This window comes from Mesocricetus auratus, unplaced genomic scaffold, assembly GCF_017639785.1.
Source record: "Mesocricetus auratus isolate SY011 unplaced genomic scaffold, BCM_Maur_2.0 Super-Scaffold_100045, whole genome shotgun sequence".
Taxonomy (NCBI): Eukaryota; Metazoa; Chordata; class Mammalia; order Rodentia; family Cricetidae; genus Mesocricetus; species Mesocricetus auratus.
The window spans coordinates 2802432-2826585 of NW_024429222.1; the positions used below are offsets into that span (position 1 = coordinate 2802432).

Sequence of the window (24154 nt, forward strand, 5' to 3'; positions counted from 1 at the left end):
AACTTCAGTGTGATTGTTATTTTGCTCTGTCATTGGTTCCCTGTCTTGGGTGAATAGACATTTGTGCTGCATATTTCAGGGGAAATCCCACCTAACTTAACAGAGAGGCTGTCAAGGAGAATGTGGCGGGATGCAGGGGCAGTAATGGGGGGGGACCTCATGGGAAAGGGTGGGTAGTAATTACACCCTACCTCCACTCTGACCCCTGACCTAGGGGATAGTTGCCAAGTCACCAGTGACATCACAATCACTTTATAGGCCTTCAGCCCCCCAGGCCAACGTCCATCTGCTTCCTACCTCTGCCCTTTATCATCCGAAGGACACATCCTGCCTCTGAGTCATCACACCAGCAGACCCAGGGATTAAGAGAAAGGAGGGACAGGCTCTCGTGCGGGGCGCAGCCAAGACATCAGCATGCCAGATGAATCAGACACCAAGGATCTGATGCCCACTGAGAGGAAGTCGTTCTGGAGGACAGCTGAGGAGAGGCGGATGTCTGACCTCACCCGGGTGCTGGAGTGGCTGGAGAGGAGGCAGGGCAAGAAAAAGCGTGCCCTCCAGGTGTGTACATTGGAAGAATTAGCTGGAAGACTTTACGCAAGATTATTAACAGAGAGAATTGGAATTCAGCACCACCAAACAAAAGGGGATCATTTTTTAAACACTGGGGTAAGCTAGTGGGGGGATGTCCTAGATTTGAGATCGCTCACCCTAAGCTGTCTGTGTTTCCCAATGGCAATTGACAAAGACAAGGTTACAATCTTTCCTGGTGGCCATATTTTAAGGGATGGCTCCAGGTCATTGAGAAAGATGCTTCCCTATAGGAAATGTAGGATGAGACTAACAGATTTCTGCTTCTGAGGGGGAGAGAAAGAGATTGACCCAATGCAAGTGTTCTGAAGTGACCACGAGTCTGTGATGAAGAAGAACTTTGTATGTCATTGGGTCAAACTGTGGTCATTGCTAGTGTCTGTCAATGTTGGAAACAGTCGTGGGCACTAGCTTATGGTGTCTTTGTGCAGGCAAATTAGGAGCCATCCCACTGTCCCCAGCCTCCTCCTCTCTCCTGAGGCTCCACGATAGATCATTCATTCCTACTGCCACTCCTGTAGCTAATCTTTACTGTCATCCACTGCTCCTAGCCAGGCTATAAGGCCGGAGCCATGATTACCCACAGCTGAAAAAAAGAAAGAAAAGAAAAAGGAAACTGAGATGAACAGAGGTCACAGCAGTGATGAAGGACGGAGCAGTATCTCACATTCAGATTTATCCCGTTCCACGGGCCTGAGCTTTGTGAGGCCAACTCTTCCCGGCTGCCTCCACTCCCACAGCTCCACAGCCCGCTTTCCCGCAGATGCTAGCCTGCTCACCTGCTGTCGCCTCTCCTCAGTCAGCCAGTGCTGAGCATTCCTCTCCAAATGGTCTGTGGTTGCCTGCTCCGCCCAGCATCTGGGGTAGAGGGCGGTGGGGGGCTGGCTGCTGCATCTCTTGGAATTCTGCATCCGTCTTGGGAGCTCTGTGTCACGGTTCATAGGTCCCTACCTCCTTTCAGAGAGATTATATTCTAGCACTTCAGAAGCTTTGCCTTACGTGTGGTTTCCTCTAAGTCACTTGAAACCTGGGGAGGAAACAAATTTAAACACAGATCTCCATCCATCACCATGTGCTGCAGAATCGTCTGGGTTCCTAAAGAAGAGTCACGGGTCTTTTGCAATAGGAGACCCTTGGGTCTAGGTTCCTCCCTCACGGAGTCCAGCCTGCAACACTGACTTTGCCCCTCATGAAGTGGTTTTCTGAGCACTGTGACAATGTGTGACAGAATCAACTGAAGGGAGGGAAGGTTTCTTTGGGCCATGGTTCCAGTGGCTTCAGGCCATGGTGATGGAGGAGGCAGTGGAGATGAGCAGTTCACATCATGGCAGCGGGAAGAAAAAGAGAGAAGACCCCTAGAGACAGATCCCCAGGGACCTACTCCTCCCATTGGGCCCTAACCCCTACTTTCTCCACATCTCTATGAGTTCATCCAGGGATAAATCTTGATTGGGTCATATCCCACAGGACCTCATTGTCTCTGGAAACTCCACAGACGCACACAGCTATGCGCTCTGCTATCCTCAGTGATTCTCAGAGCAGTCAAGTTGACAGTCCTGACTAATCAGTGAGAACCCTGTCCCACTGCTTATGATGCTGCCAGTACCATGGACTCCACTTGGACTGAAGAATCCTTGAGGTCCAGCGTTTTCTTGGTGCACAGGATGTTTATTAGTGTGGCTGCACATTGTTTGGGTCTAAGGCTTTATTTACCACATCACTTTCCCAGCATTCCCCCAAATGGGTTTTAGCAGGCTGTTCTGAGTGTCCTTGTGAGAGCACAGATTCCAGAGTGGAGTACAGCTTGGAAGAAATACCCTACCCCTTACTCCACCTGCAAACCTAGCCTGGGCCCAAACTCTGACTCCTTTTCCCACCAAGCAGAACAAAACCATGCTGGCACAAACCAGCTGCCCACCTCAGAAGGCAGCTTGATGACTCAATTCACGGCAGGACTACTCAATCATCAGCAGATTTCGGGGCCCATATAAAAAGCCAGGCACAATGGCTGCCTTAAATCTTAGCACTGGAGGTTGGAAACAAACAGATCCTGGGGGGTGTTGAGCTCCAAGCTCAGAGACTCTGTCTCAAAAATAAGGTTGAAAAGAAGTATTTAAGAAGGACAACTGGATGTAAATCTCTGCCTCCCACATGCACACCACACACACACACACACACACACACACACACACACACACACACACACACACACACACACGTCATTCTGGAGTGTTGACGAAGATACCAGGGATAGACGCTGGGGTGATCCAGAGGTCAAGAGACAGTGAACGGACAAGAATCTCTAGAATGTAGGTACTATGAGGTGGTTTCCCACATGCCAGGAATGTTCTCCTACTTAGGGATGGACCCCTTACAGTGTGGCTACAGAGCTCTTTCTCCTGCCTTTTCAGAAAAAGACCGAAGACACAAGCCATGCAGAAGAGAAGTCAGGAAAGAAAAGCTCGAATGCTAAGAAGAAGCCGGACAAAGATGCCCGCAGGGTGACCTTCAGCAAGGTAATCACCCCTCCACCTCTCCCCACAGCTGCTCCTCTGCTGTGGTGTCTTGCCGCATGAAGATCCCTCGATGGTTCTTTGCCCCATAATGATAGCCCAACAAATGAGTCTCCTGCACCCACCCCCACCCTGTACTGCTTAACCAAACAATTACTGCGTTCCTGGGGTCCAGTTTCAGGACAAGCATCTCACCTTCCCCCAACCACATCCCTCCACACTCAAGGATGTCAGGGCCTACAGAGCTACAGGGTACCCCAGACCCGCCTGCAGGCATGGGCTGCATGTACCCCTAGGAGCTAAGGCGAAATAGAAGTAAAGTCTCAGTAAGCCAGCAGAAAGGGCACTCCCGCCCCTCTAACTCTCCCTGGACCCAGGACAGCTCCTTGAGCCAATTGTGGAAATTACTCGGTTTGGGTTTTGAGAATGCTGAGCATAATTTCTTTCCTGGCTGCAAGATTCCAGATCCACATGCCAGCAAGAAGCTCCCCGGTGGTTTCCACAGGGGATACGGAGCAGACACAAGAGGCAAGCGTGTAAACGTGTCAAGCAACTTCATCAGGGACAGTTATAAGAAGTCAGGTAAGGAAAGAACCTGGGCCCTGGGGCACCAGAACTGTCCTCCCGTTCCATTTTCTCAGAGGCAGTGACCCATGTCAATTGAAGCTTGTGTCCTTGGGGAATCACTCTGAGGGTGGCATTTGACAATCTTGGAATGCCCTGGATGGGAGGGAGCAGTTGTTAAACTCCACTTATCTCCAAATATTCTCAGGAATCCATCACAGATCAGTATAGAACTACTTTGGACACTGCCTTCGTGAGTTCCAAATATCCTAAGTTAAACACTGTGACAATGTCTACTACGGAAGGAGCCATCCTGGTGGCCTTACATCTGCTGAGTAGTGTCCATCCCTAGACAGGCCTGAGTTTCCGTCCTGCTCCACCACGCAGCTGTGTCATTCCAGCCACGCCCCCAGATCTGGGGCTAGGTTTGTCACATATAAAAAGACTTTCTCTGTGGTCCGGCTGTGGGGCTGCAGCAATGGGAGGCCTGTAAATCAGTCTGACACAGAAGTGCTCAATAAGGTGATGCCGAAGGGTTGGAAAACAGATACGCTAAACTTTGGCTGTGCTTGGCCCTTGGAACACGAGCTTACAGCAAAAGTGGAATCTGGAAGGCATTCCTTCCTGACCATGTAGAAAGTGGGCAGGAGCTTGGAGCAGGAGTCACCCAGATGTCCCTTTGTGTCCCAAAACAAATACGTTTCCCATCTTTTCATTTAGTACACCAAAGCCGTGGTATGCAAACTGAAGCCTCTGGTCTGTTACAGTTCAGTACAACAGAGGACCTGTGGTGCTACGAGCATTAGGGAACTCTGAGTTGAACCCACAGCATCACATTAATGGGACATTCATCTTTCCAAAGAAGCCCTGCAGATTGTCAATAATAGATCCCTTGCTTTTGGTAAAGGCCATTGTGTTTATATGAGATAGGAGCATTCAAGAAAACTGAGTGAAGGCTATTAGAAGCCCTCTTCATTTTCTTTGAAGCTATCCTAATTGTTCTTATTATATAAAGTTATATAAATTCTTAATTATTCTAGAATTTTCATTTAAAAGTTACTATGGAAATAAAATAGAGATGGAAGCTCCGTACTTCAGCCATGTTATCGGTGACTCCCACTGCCACTGTCACCACCGTGCTGGCCCCACTGGGCTCGTGGACTTCCTTAGACCTTGCTTCCAGCAGAACTCCCTTCCCCCTGCTTCCTGACGCTTAGATGCACAGTAGCCTCGCTACTGACTCCTTCCCAGACTCCTCACAGGAAGCCTTTGTGTGTGAGCACACTTCACTGAAATGTTCGGGGTCAGCAGAGGCTAAGAATCACATCACAGAGGAACAGCGCACACAAATCAGGGGTTGGTCAGGAGACCCCACTTTCATTCTTCAGACTCCTTTGTCTCCTGACCCCCCAAAGATGTTCTTAGCTGCACTTGCCGGCAAGGAAAGCTTCCTGGGGTTTTCTGAAAGTTCCAGGCGGAGTGTAGAGTGAAGCAATTGGAGGCGTTGGCGTTCACCATTGATGGAGAGCAGAAGCCTGCTTACGGGTCCTCTGCCGTAGCTCTAGTCCTCGAAGCCTCTTCTTCCCCTCTTTGCTCCACCCGTGCCTCCTCCTCCGCACTCCCCACCCCTCTCATTGCCGCTGCCTTCTTACTTACTCTGATCTTAGTTTCTTCTGTCTCATCATGCAGTATGCTATCAACTCTGATCTGTTTCTTCTGTCTCATCATACAGTATGCTATCAACTCTGATCTTAGTTTCTTCTCATTCATGAAGGATGCTATCAAGACATTTCCCTAAACATAATCAGTCCCTCCCTAAAGGAGCCTCCTGGCAGTGGATAATTTCACCTCGGTGTACAAGATATAGACATGAAGGCTGGCTTGCAGGCAGTTTGATCCTCTGTTGTCCTTCTATTCTCTTCCTTGCCATCTGAGACAAATTTACTAGATCTGGGAATGGAGAAGTCTTGCTTCTTCTGATGTAAAACAACCCATAGATAGCCCCTGCAGGGCAGTGAATGGGCCTAGGCATCTAAGAAGTACCTTCACCTGCCTTCTTTTGGCATCCAGGACTAAGTCAGGCTGAGCTTAGCCACAGTGCGGACATCTTCCCCGTGCAGTCTTGCATGCTACCTCAGACAAGCAGGCACGATCTGGACCGGGAGATATGATGGTGATCAGGTGGCCTCAGAGTGGGCAAGGTGTCAGTTACAGGCCCAAATCCCATTGCTACTTCAAATTTCACCGGCTCAACAAGTTTCGTGTGCCTCCACCTCAGAGGACAGCGTAATAGCCCTAGCACAAAGAGACTCTCTGGGTGCCCTTCTCCTCCTTCAACCTTCATGGCCTGGTCCAGTGGCTTGGCTTTATGCCTTCATCTGTTTATCTTCCCTTCGTCTCCCCACTGTCGTCTGAGTCTGCCCTTGGTCTTCCCCTGAGCTATCCTCTTGCAGCTTTGGCTTCCATGGCTGCCACACTTACATTTTGTGTGTTTATGTTTAATATCATTTTCTTCATAACATCGCCACGGAAAATAATAAAACTCAAGTGATGGGGAACTTACCACAAAGGAATGGGGATCTATGAACTGATTGAAAAACAATTCAGAACAATTTTCTTAAAGCTTAATGAACTACAAGGCAACGATCATCAGAGAAGCTTCCTCCTTCAGTAAATGGGAGCTAATGCAGAGACCCACGATGGAACGACGTACAGAGAGCACCTTGGAACACACGATCCTACACGGGATGTCTCCATCAAATCGCTCTCCTCGGAGTCAAGGAACTATGTGGAAGAGGAGATGGAGAGGTTGTAAGAGCCAGTGAGAATGAAGGATACCAAGGAAACGAGGCCTTTTAGACACAGTAGGACTGATTGACAAACATGTGAACTCAGGAGACTGACACAGCACGCACCAGGGCCTGCACAAGTCCAAGCCAGAAGGACTACCAGCACCAGCCAAGAAGCTGTCTCCAATTGATAACCATTTGCAAAGGAAAAATAATTTTTCTCCAATGAAGTCTTACTGGGTATATAAACCACACTTAAGGGCAGGCCCCAGCAGTACATGGCCAACAAAAATTAACTCAGTGGTACTGTTGGAGGGTTTGGGTTTTTTGGTTTGGTTTGGTTTTGGGGGGTTTGTCTGGGAATATTTTACCTTACTGGTCTTTTGCTTGTATGTTATGGTTTCTAATTTTGTGCTTTTATGGATTCTTTTTGGTGGGTGGTTATGTGTCCCATGCTTTTTCTGTTTTGTTTTTTAAATTTTGAGGGTTTTTTTGTTGTTTTTCCTTTTTAATTTCTAAAGAGAGAAAGAAAAAGAGAGAGAAAGAAGGAGTTGGATGAGCGAGGAAGATCTGGGATGTGTCTGAGATGAGGCAGAAGAAATTGTGATCAGAATACTTTGTATGAAAAAATCTTCAATTGAAACAACAGGATACTAAGAAACAAAACAGGCAACAACATGGCATTAGGAAAAGCATGTTTGAATACAATGAGAAGTGAAGCAGAGAAACAGAACCACTTTTTAAAAAACAAAACTCTGGCCGGGCGGTGGTGGCCCACGCCTTTAATCCCAGCACTCGGGAGGCAGAGGCAGATGGATCTCTGTGAGTTCGAGGCCGGGCTGGACCGATAGCCTCCAAAACAGAGAAACCCTGTCTTGTAAAAAAACAAAAAAAAAAACAAAAAAAACAAAAAACAAAAACAAAACTCTGGGGCTGAAGCGATGGCTCAGTGGTTAAAAGCACTGACTGCTCTTTCAGAAGACCGAGGTTCAATTCCCAACACCCACGTGACAGCTCACAACTGTCTGTAACTCCAGTTCCAGGGGACCTGACATGCTTGCAAAACACCAATGCACATACAATAAAAATGTCTATTCAAAAAAATAACAAAAAATCTAAGGACTCGAGGAACCCACTGTCCGACAATATAGCATTTGAACAGTATAACCAATGAAATAGAATCCTCAATTCAAAGAAACTTTTTGTTTTTGGTTTTTACGAGACAGGGTTTCTCTGTATTGTCAAAGAAACTTTTTAAATCATCTAGTGAGAAGGACAAACAGAAGATTCAAGAAAATAAAATAACACATGCAACGTGGCTATCTGAAAAGGAGAAGAAAGACCAGAGAAAGATCATCTAAGAAAGAAATGAACTAAGCATGGTGGTGAGCACCTGAAATCCAGCACTCAGGAGGCAGAGGCAGGGTGCTCTCTATGAGTCTTAGGCCAGCCTGGTCTACACAGTGAGTTTCAGGCCAGCCAAGGCTACATAAAGACACCATCTCTCCAAACAAACAAACAAGAAATAAATGAATAAAAACATCCAAAATTCAGGGAGAGAAAAACATCTATACCAAGACACATTAAGTCCCAAATCTATGCCAAGAGTTTGACAGTAACAGAAAAGTAACGTTTCATGCACAGAGAGCTTCCATAAGACTGAATTTCTAAGTGCAAATGCTGTAGACCAGGACACAGGTAGAGGGCAACATATTCAAAATAATGAAAGAAGAAACAGCAGACACCCCAAAATACTATACCGGTGAGAGCCATAAATTAGAAATGGAAAAGATGCTGGGTGGTGGTGGTACACGCCTTTAATCACAGCACTTAGGAGGCAGAAGCAGGTGGATCTCTGAGTTCGAGGCCAGCCTGGTCTACAGAGCGAGCTCTAGGACGTCCAGGTTTACACAGAGAAGCTCTGTCTCAACAAAAAAGAAGAAGAAAAGAAAAAGAAATGGAAGAGACAACCAAACATGATAACACATGCCAGTAATCCCAGCACTCGGGCTGACCTCAGTCACAAGCTAAGGCCAGCCTGAACTACATGAAATCCTATCTCAGAGAACAGGGTTTGAGGGTAGTAGGTATTTTCACAAATGTACAAAATTTGAGAGAGTTCATCCAAATTACAACAAAAGGGTGCTTCTCAACAGAAATAAGAGGCTATGTATTAACAACATACTTACTAATGAATGTTAAAAAAAGAAAGAAAGAAAATCTCCCGGCTAACTAACTATATAGTCAAACTCAGAATTCTGTGGCACAGTAATGGTTGTTTGTAAGCCATGTCCAAGGCTAGAGTGAAAGTTCAAAGGCAAGCATCTTTTTTAGATTGAACTACGCATTCTTGTGTGATGTGTAGTCCATATGTGGGTGTGTGCACGTGAGTGCAGGTGCCTGAGGTGGCAGGACGTGCCAGGGCCCCTGGAACTGGCATGACAAGTAGTTGTGAGCCACCACATTTGGGGTTCCAGGAACCCAACTCAGGTCCTCTACAAGAGCGGTATGTGTTCTTAACTGAGAGGCATCTCTGCAGCCCAAGAGCAAGCATCTTAAAAGCTATAAGTATGAGATACAATTATATCTGGTAAAGGCATTGTTTTAAGTATCTTTGTCTTTTATAATTGACTCCATGATATTAGTACATGTTTACACTAGTCATATTACATACCAAGTTATTATGCTTCTTCCATTGTGTGAGAGTTCATTTCTGGGTCATGTACTTATTATCTTGTGCCCACTAAACAATTTTATGTTATTTATAATTATAGAGTGGGGTTATTACATCCCCCTAAAAGGTTAATAAACTTCAATATATTTTGAAAAAAGTAACTATAATTACAATGCTTTGCTAATGAATGCACGAGATTAAGAATATAAAATTCAGCCGGTGGTGGTGGCGCACACCTTTAATCCCAGCATTTGGGAGGCAGAGGCAGGTGGATCTCTGAGTTCAAGGCCAGCCTGGTCTACAAGAGCTAGTTCCAGGACAGGTTCCAAAGCTACACAGGGAAACCCTGTCTCCAAAAACCAAACGAACAAAAAAGGAATATAAAATGCTGGGCTTGGGGGATAGCTCAGGGGTTGAGACCTTGGCTAGTACAAGAGGCTGAGGTTTTATACTCATAACCACAGAGAAAAGCCATTTGTATGCCACCAAAGCTAAATATTAGGAGCTTAAAATAAGTTTCTGTAATTGTCAGACAATTCGTGCAAGCCACCTGAAGACTAAGCCGCAATAGTAAGTTCTTGTCCTTAAACACAAAAGGAAAGTCACCCCATTCTATTTTATGTCGCTATAATAGCACCATTGACCAGGTAAAGAAAGGGTTAATTCACCTCACTTGGGAGAATGCAAGGCTCAAGGATGTGCCAGGGGCAGCATCTGCTGGGGCCTTTTGACCTATGTCATAGTGTAGCAGAAGGCCAAGGGCAGCTGGGGTGTGCAGGAGAGGAAGTGTGGAGGATGATTCGCTATGTGGCCAGATACTCTCCTGTGACAAGATTAGTCGGGCATCTCCCACCACAACCCACTTTCCAACACCACTCGATTGAGGATCAAGTTTCCAACATCTGAATTTTAGGAGCACATGTAAACTATAGCATTTTCTAATCCAAACAGAGCGGCTGGATAGCTCAAAAGTCTAGCTATGCTGCCCAAAGGGACTCGTTTGAACTTTTAAGGGCACATGTAGGCTGGAAGCAAAGGACTGGAAGAAAGACACTCTGTGCCAGTGGAAAAGCCAGGAGGTAGCTGCACTGGCATCAGATGAAACAGACCGCGAAGGTCATTATATAACAATGAAGAGGTCAATTCGTCAGAAGAACTAACAGTTGTAAATATCTATGTATCCAGTGTTGGATCGCCTGAATAGATAAAACAAATGTTAACAGCACTGAAAGGAGAAATAAATAGCAAGGCAAAAATCGTGGGGGGATTTAATAACCTAAAGAGGGGAAAATGATACATCATCTAGACAGAAAATCAATCGGGAAATAGCAGATTGGAAAACACAAGACCAATGGACCTAACGGATGCATACTGAGCATCCTGTCTGCGCGCCGCCAGCCTGCCCATGCTTCTCAAACACGATGGAGACTCTCCAGGGTAGAGCATTAGGTCTCAGATTCAGGGAAGTGTCTTCTCTGTATTCAACCAGAATCAAAGGAACATGGTAAACCAAACAGTGCTCTTTTGAACAACCAGGATATCACAGAAGAGGTCCAAGAGCACACGGTACGAACACAGAGACACATGAGAACAGAGACACAACAGGCCAAGGATGGGGGAGGGGAGAGCTGAAACCGCAGGTGCAGGTACCTTGCTATGGGAAGAGAAAACTGCAAGCAAATGGGGAAAAAAGCAAGCCCGAGTTAATAGAACAAAGTAGATAATAAAGATAATTATTACTATATAGATTCCCAGACAATAAAGTGATCAATGAAACTAGCAGTTGATTTTTCAAGGGGGTGAGCAATTGAGCAACTGATAGATCTCTAGCTAGACTCACAAATAAGGAGAGCTTATAAAAAAAAAAAACCAAAAGCCTACAGTCTACGTTGCAGATGCTGCAGAAGAGCAAAGGCTGTAAGGAATGGTTATAACTGACCACATAGCAATAGGTTGCTGCCTAAAAGAAAGACGTCCTTAGAAACTCGAAACCTGCCAAAATTGAATCCTGAAGAATCAGAACAATAATAAGGAGATTGGATCAACAATCGAAACCTGTCGAAGAAAGTTTTGAGAATCGATGTGGAACCTTCTCAAGCTTTTCTAAGGCATGGAAGAGCAAAGACATGTATTTCCCAAACCCATCTTACAACCATTTCCTGATGGCAAAGGCAGACAGGAAAGGCAACGGGAAAAAGAACCCCACAGGCCAATGCCCACGGTACAAGATGGGTTTAACACATCACAAAAGGAGCTGTGCTCAATGACAAGCACAAGCCGCCCCAACATGGCAGGAGGGTCAACGCGTGACATCCCCACAACAGAGAGTACTGCGCTAGCAGAATGAGGGACGGAACTGAGGTCAAATGTGCTGTGTCAGAATTCAGCATTGCCTTATAAACGGGTCATAGGAAATTCACCTCAGCAGAGCAAAGACCACCCACGACAAACCCACAGCTAAAATCACACTGTCTGTGAAACGCTGAAAGACATCCCTCGAGACCAGGAATGAGGCAAGGGTATCCACTCACCATTTCTGTTCACCATGATACTGGACATTCATGTCAAAGGTATAGACATTTGGTACAAGATAAAGTTTTTGGGTGTCAGGGTCTCTGAGACCTTCATGGATGGCAGGGTGACAAGCCAGGGAGGGCAAGAAGGCTCTTGGGTTCAACACAGCTCAGGAGCCAGTGCTGGTTCAAACTTGAGGAGGCTGACCCTGGGGCACATTTATTTTATTTATATATTTCTATTTATTTATTTTAGGCATATTTAAGCACCACACAATTTGGTGAAAACATATATTGGGGGAAGAAAAAGAATGAAACTATTCTGCTGATAACTAACTCAATCCTTCATACACATCAAAGCACACACAAACCTCCTTGAGGAACAAAGTAAGATGAATACAGATCAGACACGATTTCATGGAAATGCTCTGTGAAGTCCATAAAGATAGGTGCTATAGATTGACTTAAAAACAAACAAATTTAGGACAACAGTCTGTGGGAGGACCTGGTGCCGGAAAAGTCTCCAGTCACAGAGACAAGGTAAAGGTCACCAGGCTAGGAAGCAGTCCGCTGCAGCCTTCTGGGTGGGTTATAAGTTTTGCATTCCTTCCCTTGAAGGAACAACCCTCTGTGCTTAACATTCCGGGTTCCCCTAATGCTTACGTGAGCACAAAGACCTCCGTGCCCCCACAGTTGGGATCTAATGCAACGTATTCATTGTGAGTGCAGTCAACAGGCCTGCATTACACACTTGAAGTTACTACACTATAGTAAAAAAAATAGGTTCATACACTTCAAGTTTGCTAAGAGAGTTGAGCTAAATTGCCTACACAAAGAAAGTAACCACAGTTTTGGGGGTGCATTAAATTGATTGCTGTTGTCATCCACATGTACATCGAATCATCATATGGACTTTAAATACAAGCAAATCTATTTGTCAATTATACCTCAGCCAAGCTATACAAATTAAGTCAAATTAAATGAAAACACTGGTGCTGCTGATGTAGCTGGGTTTGCAAACCATTGTTTTGGTATTTGTTTCTAAAGGGTTCTGTCTTCCTGCTCTCTTTTCTCCTGCCTCTGTGGGTGAGTTTGTTCCTGTCCCATCTTTCTTGGTTTGTCAACCACAACCTTGCATTGTCATAGTGACAGAGTCTGGCCTGAGCATGCACCTGACTACTCGTGGCCATGTTCTCCTCTCGCCAGCCTAAAGGGACCTATAAGGACGCATTCCAGTTGCTGCCCTCACATCGTGCGCCAGCACCGTTGTTCTCCATGTGTTGGGATTTGGGGGTTTGGTTTTTTGTTTTGTTTTGAATACCTCTAAACAAGACAAGCCTTTGCCTGCATTGCAAGTGGTCTTCATTCCTTTGCATGGATCCAGGATTCTGAATGGAGTCGTTTTCCTTCCCTTGAAGCTTGTAACCGATCTGAATTAGGAACATGAATTCTCGAGGCCTTTGCACATCTGAAGGGGTCTTTATTTCACCTTTGTGCCATCGCAGCTGCCGGTCTTTCTTCTCCCGGGTCTCCGGCAGCCCCTCCTGCTGCTGGACTTCTGCTTGCCCGCGGAGGCTGGAAGCTGGCTGCTGCCCTCTGAAGCTGGCTGCACCTCATTCCTAGGCATTCTCTAAAGATGTCCCTCTGAGCAGTGCCCCAGTGGGGAGCCTCAATGCCATTTGTTTCCTGATTCTTACACTTGTGTGTGCGGTGTGCAAAGATTCTTGGTCTCTGGTTTATATCAATTTTGCAGCATTTTAGCCAAGATGTCTTTAATTTTTTAGTTCCCCTCTGTCTTTCAGACACCCCAATGACACATACAGTTCCTCTGCTCACCAGTTTTGTTTGCCGGCCTTCTCTCTCCATGGATCATTTTGTGTAGTCTCTGTGGCTAAGCCCCTGAGGCGCTAGTCCTCTCTTCTGCAATGCTCAATCTGCTGCTAATCTCATATATTTTTTCATTTCAAACACGTATTTTCATCTCCAGAAGTTCAATTTGGGTCACTTTGAATCTTCTCTGTCTTCCTCATGCCTTAGCGAGCATAATGGTACATTTAACTAGACATTTCTAGACTGGACACAGTGTGGCTCAGCTAACTTGTAGAGTGCTTGCCTAACATGCACAAGGTCTTAAGTCCAGTCCCCAGCACCATTCCATAGAACCAAGTACGACATCACATGCCTATAGTCCCAGCACACGGGAGGTGGGGGTAGGAAGATCAGAAATTCAAGGTCATCCTCTTTTATATAGCATCAAGGCCAGCCTGGGCTAAATGAGACTCCCTCTCCCAAACGCAGATATATTCTTCTTCTGATACACTATTTCTCTTTTTTTCTTTTCCTTTTCTTTTTTCTTTTTCTTTTTCAAGACAGGGTTTCTCTACGTAGCCTAGGCAGTCCTGGAACTCATTCTGTAGATCAGACTGACCCTGAACTCACTGAGATCCGCCTGCCTCTGCCCCACAAGTGCTGGGACTAAAGGCGTGCGCCACCACCACCCAGCTCTGAGCTATCATTTCTATCACTATGTCCTGTCCTTCCCCACGATGGCTGATGAACACTGAGCTGAGAGGGCTGTTCAACACTCCACAGCAGTCTGTAGAAACATCTCCTGTTGCTGTCATCTGGTTTTCCTGACATGGCCCGCTTGTATTATCCTGGAAGGATGTGCCTGCTGTGACCTGGGGCAGTCACAGGGCTAACCTCTTTTGTGTCTTCTCACAGTCTCATGTTACCTGTTGTCCCATGTCCTAACACTGCAAATGCTTACAATGCCCACGTTTCTAATTGTGTTAGAGGGTAAACACTCAACTTTCTGTTTTTCAACCTTGGCTTGAAAGAAAAAATCTCAGTTGGGTTTTCCAGAATATAAGACTGTTTGAAATGGCAACCTTGCTGCCTATGGCATTGGGTGAGCTAGCCTGGGCAGTGCTGGAGGACTCTTTTTGGTGGTGAGGATGTGGAAGATCTGGTGAGCTGACCAACTCAGCTACCACCCAGCTCCAGATTCAGGGCTGTGAGTTGGCCCACCCTAGCATTCACCCCACTTAATGAACCCCTGAAGCATTTGAAGGGGCCAGTCCTGCAGATCCAAAGCCACAGGATCTCTGTGACACAGGGCAGCCCAGGATATCCAAGAGGAGTCCCAGTGAGGGTCCATTATTGATAGCATAACAGAAGCCAGAGGCCTTGAACCAGACCAATGACTCATTACAATTAACATTTGCAAATAAAAATATATGGACTAAAAAAAGAAAAGAATACAATGGCAAGCCCCTGGAGATGACCAAGTTGTATTTGAATTTTAGAATGGTCACCCTGGATAGAGGCCAGTGAAATATCCTAGGAAAACATGGAACATATTTCATGACAGAGAGGTTTCTGGTGACCAATCACTAGATGCAGTGTGTTCTGTGGCTTTAGGCCAAGGTGCATTTCCAATGGGAAAGTCTGAGAATGATGGCTGCCACAGGCATCCTTTATCTACATGGACACACAGTCATCTCTGGAGTCCCAGATGTGACCCACAAAAGATCTAACATATCCGTTCCGTGTGTACCAAAAGAGGGGATCATTTTATTCTAAAAGAGTGGTCAGGACAGGCTTCCAGGAAATGGCACTAACATCCTGGGCTCACTGATATGGGGGTCTTGGGTGCATTACTTTTAGCTTACCCACTGGCTAAATATATATGACATGGTTGTACAACTAGAGTAACCTTTAATATTTTGCTGTCCTTTCCGCTGTAGGCATGCCTGGATCCAGAAAAGGATCAGAGAACACAGGAAAGTATATGCTTTTGCTCTAAGATCACTAATTTTCAAAGAGTACATTAAGAACATGCCCCCCCTGGAGCAGGGCACCAACCCCATCATGCAGAAACAGACACTGCAGAGACCTTCCAGCCCAGCCACCCTGTCAGGGACCAGCCACAGGCCAGAATACCATGTGGGGAAGGAAGTGTTCTAAGGCTATTACATACTAATCTGAGACCTTAGGCAAGTCCACTGACCCTCACAGGGAGCCTGGACCTATTCCCCATAGGCATATCCTGGTAAAATTCCTGGACTTAGTTAGCGAAAACATGAAAGTTTACTGGGAAGTTGACTCAAAAGGGGGAAAAAATCAACCTGGCTGGAAGCTATGGTGCCTTTTGATTACAGAGTAAAGTCCACAGCTCATAAACCTGCCCCAAACACACCAGCATCACATCAGGGTGACTGGACAGAATCTGTAAGTTTGGAGATGTTTAAGATGCACAGTCATGTACATCTCTGTAGGAAATACCACAGAAGAAAGCAAGTCTATCAAATTGGGCAATAATAGGTTTAAAAGTCAAAATTCAGATGCATCCTTAAAACCAAATGACTTTAAAAATTGAAAACAGGAGCTTGAAGGATGGCTTAGTGGTTAAGAGCACTGGCTGCTCTTCCAGAGGTCCTGAGTTCAGTTCCCAGCACCCACACAGGGGCTCATAGCCATCTATAGTGGGCTCTGATGCCTTCTTCTGACACATGCAGATAGAGCACTCGTATATATAAAATAAGTCTTTTAAGATAATTAAAAATAAAAGACAGAAATTGAAAACAAAGGCTCAGAGGAGATAACAAGGAGATGCAAACGAGATGAGGTAGAACAGGGTGGAAAGTGACACTGGAAAGCAGCGGTAGGTGCTCTTGAATGCTAAAGAATAAGCAAGAACCGCACACATCCACTGGCACCAGAAACGGCAACTAAATAAGGAAAGCAGACATCAATCCAACATAACCCTTCAAATATGGGGCTGGAGATGGCTCAGTGGTTAAGAGCACTGGTTGCTCTTGCAGAGGAGTGGGGTTTGGTTCCCAGCAACCATCTTGTGGCTCAGAAGTCTAACTCTAATTCCAGAGAATCTGGAACCCTTTTCTGGCATCCTTGGGCACTAGGCACACTCACAGTGAACATACATACGTACATACATACATACGTACGTACATACGTACGTACGTACGTACATACATACATACCAATCATACACACAAAATAAAAATTCATTTATTTCTAAAGTATGATTTTAAGTATTCCTCTTTTAAAATAAAAGGCCATAGCAGGGAGTATGTTAAAGAATGCAATCATGCAGCTACAGATGATGTAGACTCACATTTAAACAGCATAATCTTATATTGCCAACATTTGTTAACACTACCCATAGACTTCACAACAAAAACATTTTCATAAAGCATAGAAATCTTATTTATTTTTAAAGATTTGTTTTTCAAGTCATGTATGTGCATATATATCTGGATGTGGTTTTGTGCATGCATGTGGATCTCCGGAGCTGGAGTTACAGGAGGCTGTGAGCCTCACAACACAGGTGCTAGGAACTGAACTTGGGTCCTCTGAAAGAGCAATGTGGGGTTTTAAACACTGAGTTATCTCCCAGCTTCCTAAAAGATAAGATTTTAGAGATGTCTATCTTATCCTAAAACAATCATGAGAAATAAAGTTAAAAGATGCTCTTCAACTTAAAAAAAAAAATGGAGACAAAGAAATCCATAACAAAGTTGGGCATGGTAGAACATGCCTTTAATCCCAGCACACGAGAGGCAGAGGCAGGGGGATCCCTGTGCGTTTGAGACCAGCCTGCTCTACATAACTAGTTGTGGGACAGACAGAAACCCAATCTCGAAAAAGAAAGGAAGAGAGGAGGGAGGGAGGAAGAAAAGAAATGCATAACAAAGTTACCCACATATAGAATAACTAATGAAAACAAGCCTATTTCATTTCAAAACCTCTGTACAAGACAAAACACATACACAGAGAAACTGACAGTAAGAACAAAATAGAGAAGTAAAGGTTCTTACCTATATAAACAATAAGAGCAATAACAATGTTTTTAACTTTGATAAGTACAGACAATCTCTGTGAAAAAGAGGGTAACAGTAAATTCTAGCTGAGACTAGTAAAAAAAAAGATGACAAGCAACTGGGAGGCTAAATACAATGCTTTTGGGAAAAGCTAACAACAGCTGGCGTGAAGTTGTCACAAACAAAACATAAGAAATTCACGTGCTCATATACTAAGTATATTTGCAAGTTTTTTGTTTGGTTTGGTTTGGTTTTAACAACACAGTTTCTCTGTGTAGCTTTATAGACCAAGCTAGTCTCAAACTCACAGAGATCCACCTGCCTCTGCCTCCTGAGTGCCACTTCAGGCCCAGCCATATATTTGCAAGCTTTAAGGTCTTTGGGTATCTGCATAGTTGTAAAGAGTGTGGCCTGTATAATACAGATTGTAACTGGCCTGTAAAGAGCAAATAAGCCACTGCCACTCCCGCATTACAGATCTGGACACGCCTACATCAGCTTAACAAACCATCATAACTCTACAGTAACCATTGCACCGAACTCAGTAATACAGATACACGAAACACTAAAAAATATATTGGCAAATATACTAATTTGTGAATATGTATCCCTCTATTGTTGAAGAAACAATCCATGACTGCGCAGGCTGCATCCAGGTTAGCACTCACAGCAACCACAAAATGGTATCAATGAATGAAAATGTCACACACTCATTAACTAAAATTATACAAATAAGCTGGGTGGTGATGCTACACACATTTAATTCCACCCAGCACTTGGGAGGCAGAGGCAGACAGATCTCTGTGAGTTCCAGGTCAGCCTGATCTACAGAATGAATTCTAGAACATCCAGGGCTGCACAGAGAAACCCTGTTTCAAAAAACATAAAACAAAAACAAAAATCTCATTCAAAGCAATAGGATGCAAATGTTATTTTTATTAAAGTCCAGACCAAGATGGGAGGTCCTTCAGCACTGGGCCTCTGACTGACACGCCATCTGGCGTATGTCTCCACATCATAAACTACTGTCCTTGGAAACCCTACTCAACACTCACCGGTTGGGATTTCTCCTCCTTCTGGAGTAATTCCCGTTTGATAAACTTCCTCTGGAAAGGGAGAAGGGAAAAGACTGAGAGGAAGGGGCAAGGGGGAAGGAGGCCAGGCAGGAAGGCAGTTGAGAAGGCTGGGAGAGCGGAGGTTAAGGAGTATCCCTGCGGGGTCTCTTGCCAAAACCTCAGATCAGCTGTGAGGAGCCCGTCCATCCCTCCAGCTCCCTCTTTCCCACTACCCCACCATGATCAACTCTTCCCAGAATCTAACTCCCTGGGGGCATCTTCCGATTTCAGACTTAGACATCAAGGACGTCATAGCCCTAGAAACCAACACTCGAGTAAGCCCATACCGCCGACAAAGCTCCATAGATCCGGTACTTCAGGAGACTATGTTTGGCTCACGGAGGGTGGGTCTGCTGAGAGACTGGACAAGCAAGGTTCCTGACGAACGCAAGCTGAAGAGCCTCATGGAGAAGGGCACAGAGCCCAAGATAGAGACAGCCAAGATGCTGAAGCCAGAGGAGGTGCTGAGTTGCCGGTGAGCACCACTGGTGTGCATGGGCAGGCCTAGCACAGCGGTGTGCGAATGCATGCGTGCCTGGACGTGGAGGGCCAAGCCTAGGACATCAGGCCACAGGCCCACTCTTGGACATGGAGGGGGCAGGACTAAGTCAGCAGTGTGTGAATGCATGCTTGGCTACCTGGCTCTAGCTGGCAAAGGATTGCTACAAGGCTAAAACCCTGGGTTTCCCAGCAGTCTTTACTGCCAAAGACTACAAGTAATATATTTACTCCTATTAAAATTCCCCTGGTGGGCCGGGCAGTGGTGGCATGAGCCTTTAATTCCAGCACTCAGAGGCAGGTGGATCTCTATGAGTTCGAGGCTAACTGGTCTTCAAAGCTAGTTCCAGGACAGGCTCCAAAGCTACACACAGAATCCTTGTCTCAAAAAAAAAAAAATTCCCCTTGTGGACAGCCAGGTAGGGGCCACCATTTTGAGCTCTGTCTCTGGAAATTCAAATTTTCCATTTGCTACACAACAGAAGCCATAGATATTCATCAAAAAGAAAACAGAGGTTGTCCGTGGCCTTTTTCTCATAAAGAAAATGTCCTGAGTCCCTTTGCTCTGGCGAATTTGAGTGACGTGTCTGTATTGGTCGCTCTTCTGTTGCTCTGGTAAACACCACCACCAAGGTAACGTACATGAGAAGGTCATTTGGGTTTGTGGCTCCAGAGGGATAAGAGTCCGTCATGGCAAGCCCAGTGGCAGCAGTCCTGGAGGCAGGAGCAAGAATCTGGGAGCTCTTCACGCACAAGCAAGAAGCAGGGTGCAAACCAGAAGCAGAGTGAGGCTTTAAGCTCCCAGAGCCTAGTGACACACTTTCCTCCTAAACCTCCCCAGACAGTGCCACCCACTGGAGGACCAAGGATTCAATCACCAACGCCTACGGGGAGCATTTCCCATAGCGTCACTGTCCCCAATGGCCTTCTGCTATGTTTGGGGTTCGGGTTCCCAAGACGAGCATGAACCGTTTGGTTTCTGTCCTCCCCTCTTCCTTTTCCACTGCTGGAGGGGAACCCCAGGCCTTGCACGAGCTAGGCAATGCCCCAGCACCAAGGCCACAGTCCCACCTGTCCCTTGCTTACTCTCCACCCATTCCGTATCGCCAGGTCTCCCTCAGAAAACACCCGAGGCCGGTGTCTTCCTTAACTGACCTAACAGGCAAAGTTAAAAAGAAAAAAACTTTCAGTTGAGGAGGAATCAAGACAACAGGATAGCAGGGTCACCCTCAACAAGTGGGCAGCAATATAGCCATCTTGAGCGAAAGACCAGCCACACTGCCCATTGCTCCTGAAGAATAAGAGATGAAGCAGGGATGGAGGCATTGGGAGACAGCACCTGCCCAACTGCTGTCCTTGCAGGGACAAGCAGTGACGCGGCTCTAATTGGCCCTGGCTGCACGGGGGTCGGGGGAGGGGGCTTCTTTCCCACAGAGAACAGGAGCACTGGGGCAGGTGACATCTGTAAAGTCATTGGGGAGACACCTAAGACAAGGGTGGCATAGACAAAGGGTCTTAAGGAAGCCACGTGTGAAGGTGCCAGGCCGCCCACACCTCCCTGGAAGGCTGCCATGAGGTCAGGGCAACTCGGGACATAAGCAAAGGCAGTCCAGGGGTATAACCCAGGCCCAGGCAAGGCAGGAAGCCTGATGACGGTAACACGTCTCCTCCCTGTCTCCCATAACCAGCCAGCAGGTGGCTGGTGGCGTCCACCCCCTACCAAAGCTGGGACCGTGAAGTCAGCAAAGTAGCACATAACTTCATCCCAGCACTCAGGAGTTGAGACAGGAGGATTGTGTGTTTGAAGCTGCCTGAGCTACACAATGGGACACTGTCTTGACATAGATAAAGTGATTAAATGTAAAATTGACCCCAAGGTCAAGGTTGACAATGGAACCAGGCACACTGTCTGGATCCCACAGCACAGACAGGATCGATTTCACACCTCAGTAGAAATCGGGATTACAAGGCTTTAGAAACATTTCAAATCAATGGCCATGCTGTTTAACTGTGTGTATATTAAAGGAAGGCGCGCATGCCTATGCCTGCAGGTTTGTGTATTCACTGGGAGGCCCCCAGTCTTGACTCAGATCCACTGCCTGCAGCAGTGCTCAGCATACCACAGTTCACCCAAATAATACATACCCACCCCCCACATTAGTCATGTCCTCTTTTCCTGCTGCCATTTGAATCAAGTCTTCCAAATGGGATGGCCCATTCTGCACTGACTGTCACTCTGGTGATGGGGTTGATGGGCTACCTCATTCCCCAGGGAGCACCTGTCTTTCCATGGCATAGCTTCTCTTGACTCCCGTGGACTTCATGCTGAGTGTAGTGCTTGAGTCAATGAAAGTCAGCCTGTTTTCTCTGGAGATTCCCAGGGTTGTGCCTGGCAGGTTGATTTCCAAGAGTTACAGAGTTCCACCTCTGCCACCTTCGGGGTGTCCTTGTATCAGGAGCGCACACAGGGAGGCAGGCCAAGTCTCTTGCTGGCCTCCTACTGCCCAAAGTCTACCCATCTTCCCACCATTTTTTGAGACAGAGTTTCACTGTGTAGCTCTGGCTGTCCCAGAACTCACTATATAGACTAGATTGGCCTCAAACTCACAGAGATCTGGGATTAAAGGTGTATGCCACTACACCAAGCCCAAACCCAAGCCCTTTTTAGTGAAAGTCAGCGCCCATGGCTCCTTGTCACCTCTCCCTAACTTCTCTTGAAGGTACCTGCGTTTGTCCAAGAACAACATTAAGACCTTGATCAAGCTGTGCAAGGATGCAGGGATGGATGTGGACATCCACCCACACATGGTGGAATCCGAGATAGACTCCAAGAAGATATTCAGCCACCGCCACAGCACTGCACTCTAGTCATTCACCGGAGGCTCGTCCTGTGTGGGCTGAACACCCTGTAGACTAGCTTCTCTAAACTGCACCAGGCAAACAAGTCAGACGCATCACCACTAACTGGTGTCAGCTTTGTCCTAGGCTCTACTGTGTATCAACCCAGGAGTAACTGGGAAGAGAGCCCTCTTTCAGGAAATTTGCTGGGTGCTGTGGCATTGCCTGTGGAGGCAAGGGGATCAAGAGTTCAAATTCAAGGCCAGCTTGGGGCTGTTTGAGGCCCTGTCTAAAACACCAAAATGGGGGGGTATACAAAGTTCTTCTAAACATCTTACTAAAAATGCTTCTTGAACAAGAAAATGGGGCTTCAAGTCCCTAGAGAACTTCAGGGAGGAGAAAAGGTTGAACAGCTATCTGGAGACACATGCCACTGCCCCATGAAGGACATGACTGTGTGGAGAACTGGCCCTCGTGTGTACACCTGAGGTAGGTGGCCAAAGTCCTCTCGTAAGGACTGACTTCACGGTAACACCAATTTATTTATTATTCATCCGTTTCCCACCAGGTGTATTGCATGGCTTGCTGGATTCCTATGTGGCCCACTGAGACCCCAGGTCCCACCCACAGAACCTGATCTGCTTGTTCAGAAGTTCTGTCCCACCTGCTCTGGGAACTGTGTGCAACACCAAGTTTCCAGGGGGGGGGAGAAGCTAGTGCAGCCCTCACTCTCAGGGAAGTGTACAAGGTAGGCAATCCCAAGAGGTGCTTGGGATCCTACTACTCCATTATCCCACCCACAGGACTGGTCCCAGAGACAGAGGGGTGAGGAGGCGGGCAGCCTGTACACAAAGTGGGGTCAGATCCCTGGAGAGGAGATAGTGTGCTGGACAGGAGGAAAGGCTTCCTGGAGGAGGAAGCTACTTTTGGGTGTTTTGGTTTGGTTGGTTTTTTGTTGTTGGTTTGGTTTTTCAAGACACAGCTTCTTTGTGCAACACTCGTAGCTGTCCTGGAACTCGGTCTGTAGACCAGGCTGTCCTCAACTCACAAGGATCCAAGTACCTATGCCTCCCAAGTGCTGGGATTAAAGGCATGCACCACCACCACCAGGTTGGAAGCTACTTTTATTGAGAAACAATGCCCAGATCTGTATGAGAGCAGCGGAAGGGCAGGCAGAAAGAATAGAGCATAGGAAGACTCAGAGGCCAGGAGAAAACAGCAGTAAGGAGCCTGTGGTTAAGTCTGGACGGAGGAAACCCTGACAGCAAGAGCAGTGGAAAGAAATATCAACCTTCCTTTGCTACTCTCCAGAGTGTCCCTGCTGTGTGCTGACCTGTTAGAAGGTCGAGGACATGGTGTGAATGGGAGGGAGCAGGCATGCTCCTGCCTCTGTGTAACTTGAACTCTGCGGGGAGGGAAGACGTAAAATGCCCATTGCAGAAGTGCTATGATCCCAGGGAACTATAGACACAGCCCAGCATCTGCAGTGACAAGGACCACATTCTCATGTCTGAAGACAAGAGGGGAGAGTCAGGCCAGAAGTCAGACCCGCAGCCTTGTCTTGAGTTCCCATGAGGGGAAGATGCAGAGGAGTCAACCCCCAGGGCCCCTTACAGAAAATGTTCATAGAAGGAAAGGAATATATGCAGGTTAGCTAAGGTATATCAGTGAGCTATGGCTGTGTAAGAAACAGCCCTTAAACACAGTTTAGAGCACTTTCAACAAACCTCAAGCAGTGGTATGAGTGGACTTGGCAGACCTAGGCTGTGTGCCTGTGTCTGGGCTCAAGTAGTAGGTCAGCTAGGGCTGGCTAGTTTGGGGCAGTCCTGTCCAGGATGTCTGTTCTCTGCCTTCACAGATAGCCTGGGCTTATGTTAATGGAGTGTCTGTGTTCTAAGAAGTGGCAAGGCCTTGAGGACATGGTCCAGGACTAGGATATAATTACACTGTGTTCTAGCTCATGCTGGTCTCTAGTGGCCAAAGCAAGTGCCAAGGTTATCTTAGATTCAAAGGTTGAGACTAGCCTGGATCCATAGAAGGAAAGAATCATAAAGGAACATTGCAAAAGGCCTGGCTAGGTTAGCAGGTGTAAGAACCAGCCATTGCTGTGATTAACCAGAAAAATTAAACCAGGGTAGTAGTGTTGGGAGCAAATGAGGCAAAGCTAGAACAATCTGCCGCTTGACTGGACATGAACATAAGGGATAGGTCTT

General features: G+C 46.5%; 1 protein-coding gene across 1 annotated transcript; it reads left to right on the plus strand.

Annotated features, from left to right (window-relative positions):
• The first annotated feature begins 257 nt into the window (after window positions 1-257).
• Window positions 258-22067, plus strand: CUNH16orf78 (chromosome unknown C16orf78 homolog). The gene is made up of 6 exons (XM_040735333.1): window positions 258-561; window positions 3003-3107; window positions 3563-3686; window positions 15394-15429; window positions 18837-19080; window positions 21824-22067. Exons 1-6 carry the CDS (start codon window positions 415-417, stop codon window positions 21969-21971), a joined length of 804 nt encoding a protein of 267 aa, XP_040591267.1. The 5' UTR covers window positions 258-414; the 3' UTR covers window positions 21972-22067.
• Window positions 22068-24154: the final 2087 nt, after the last annotated feature.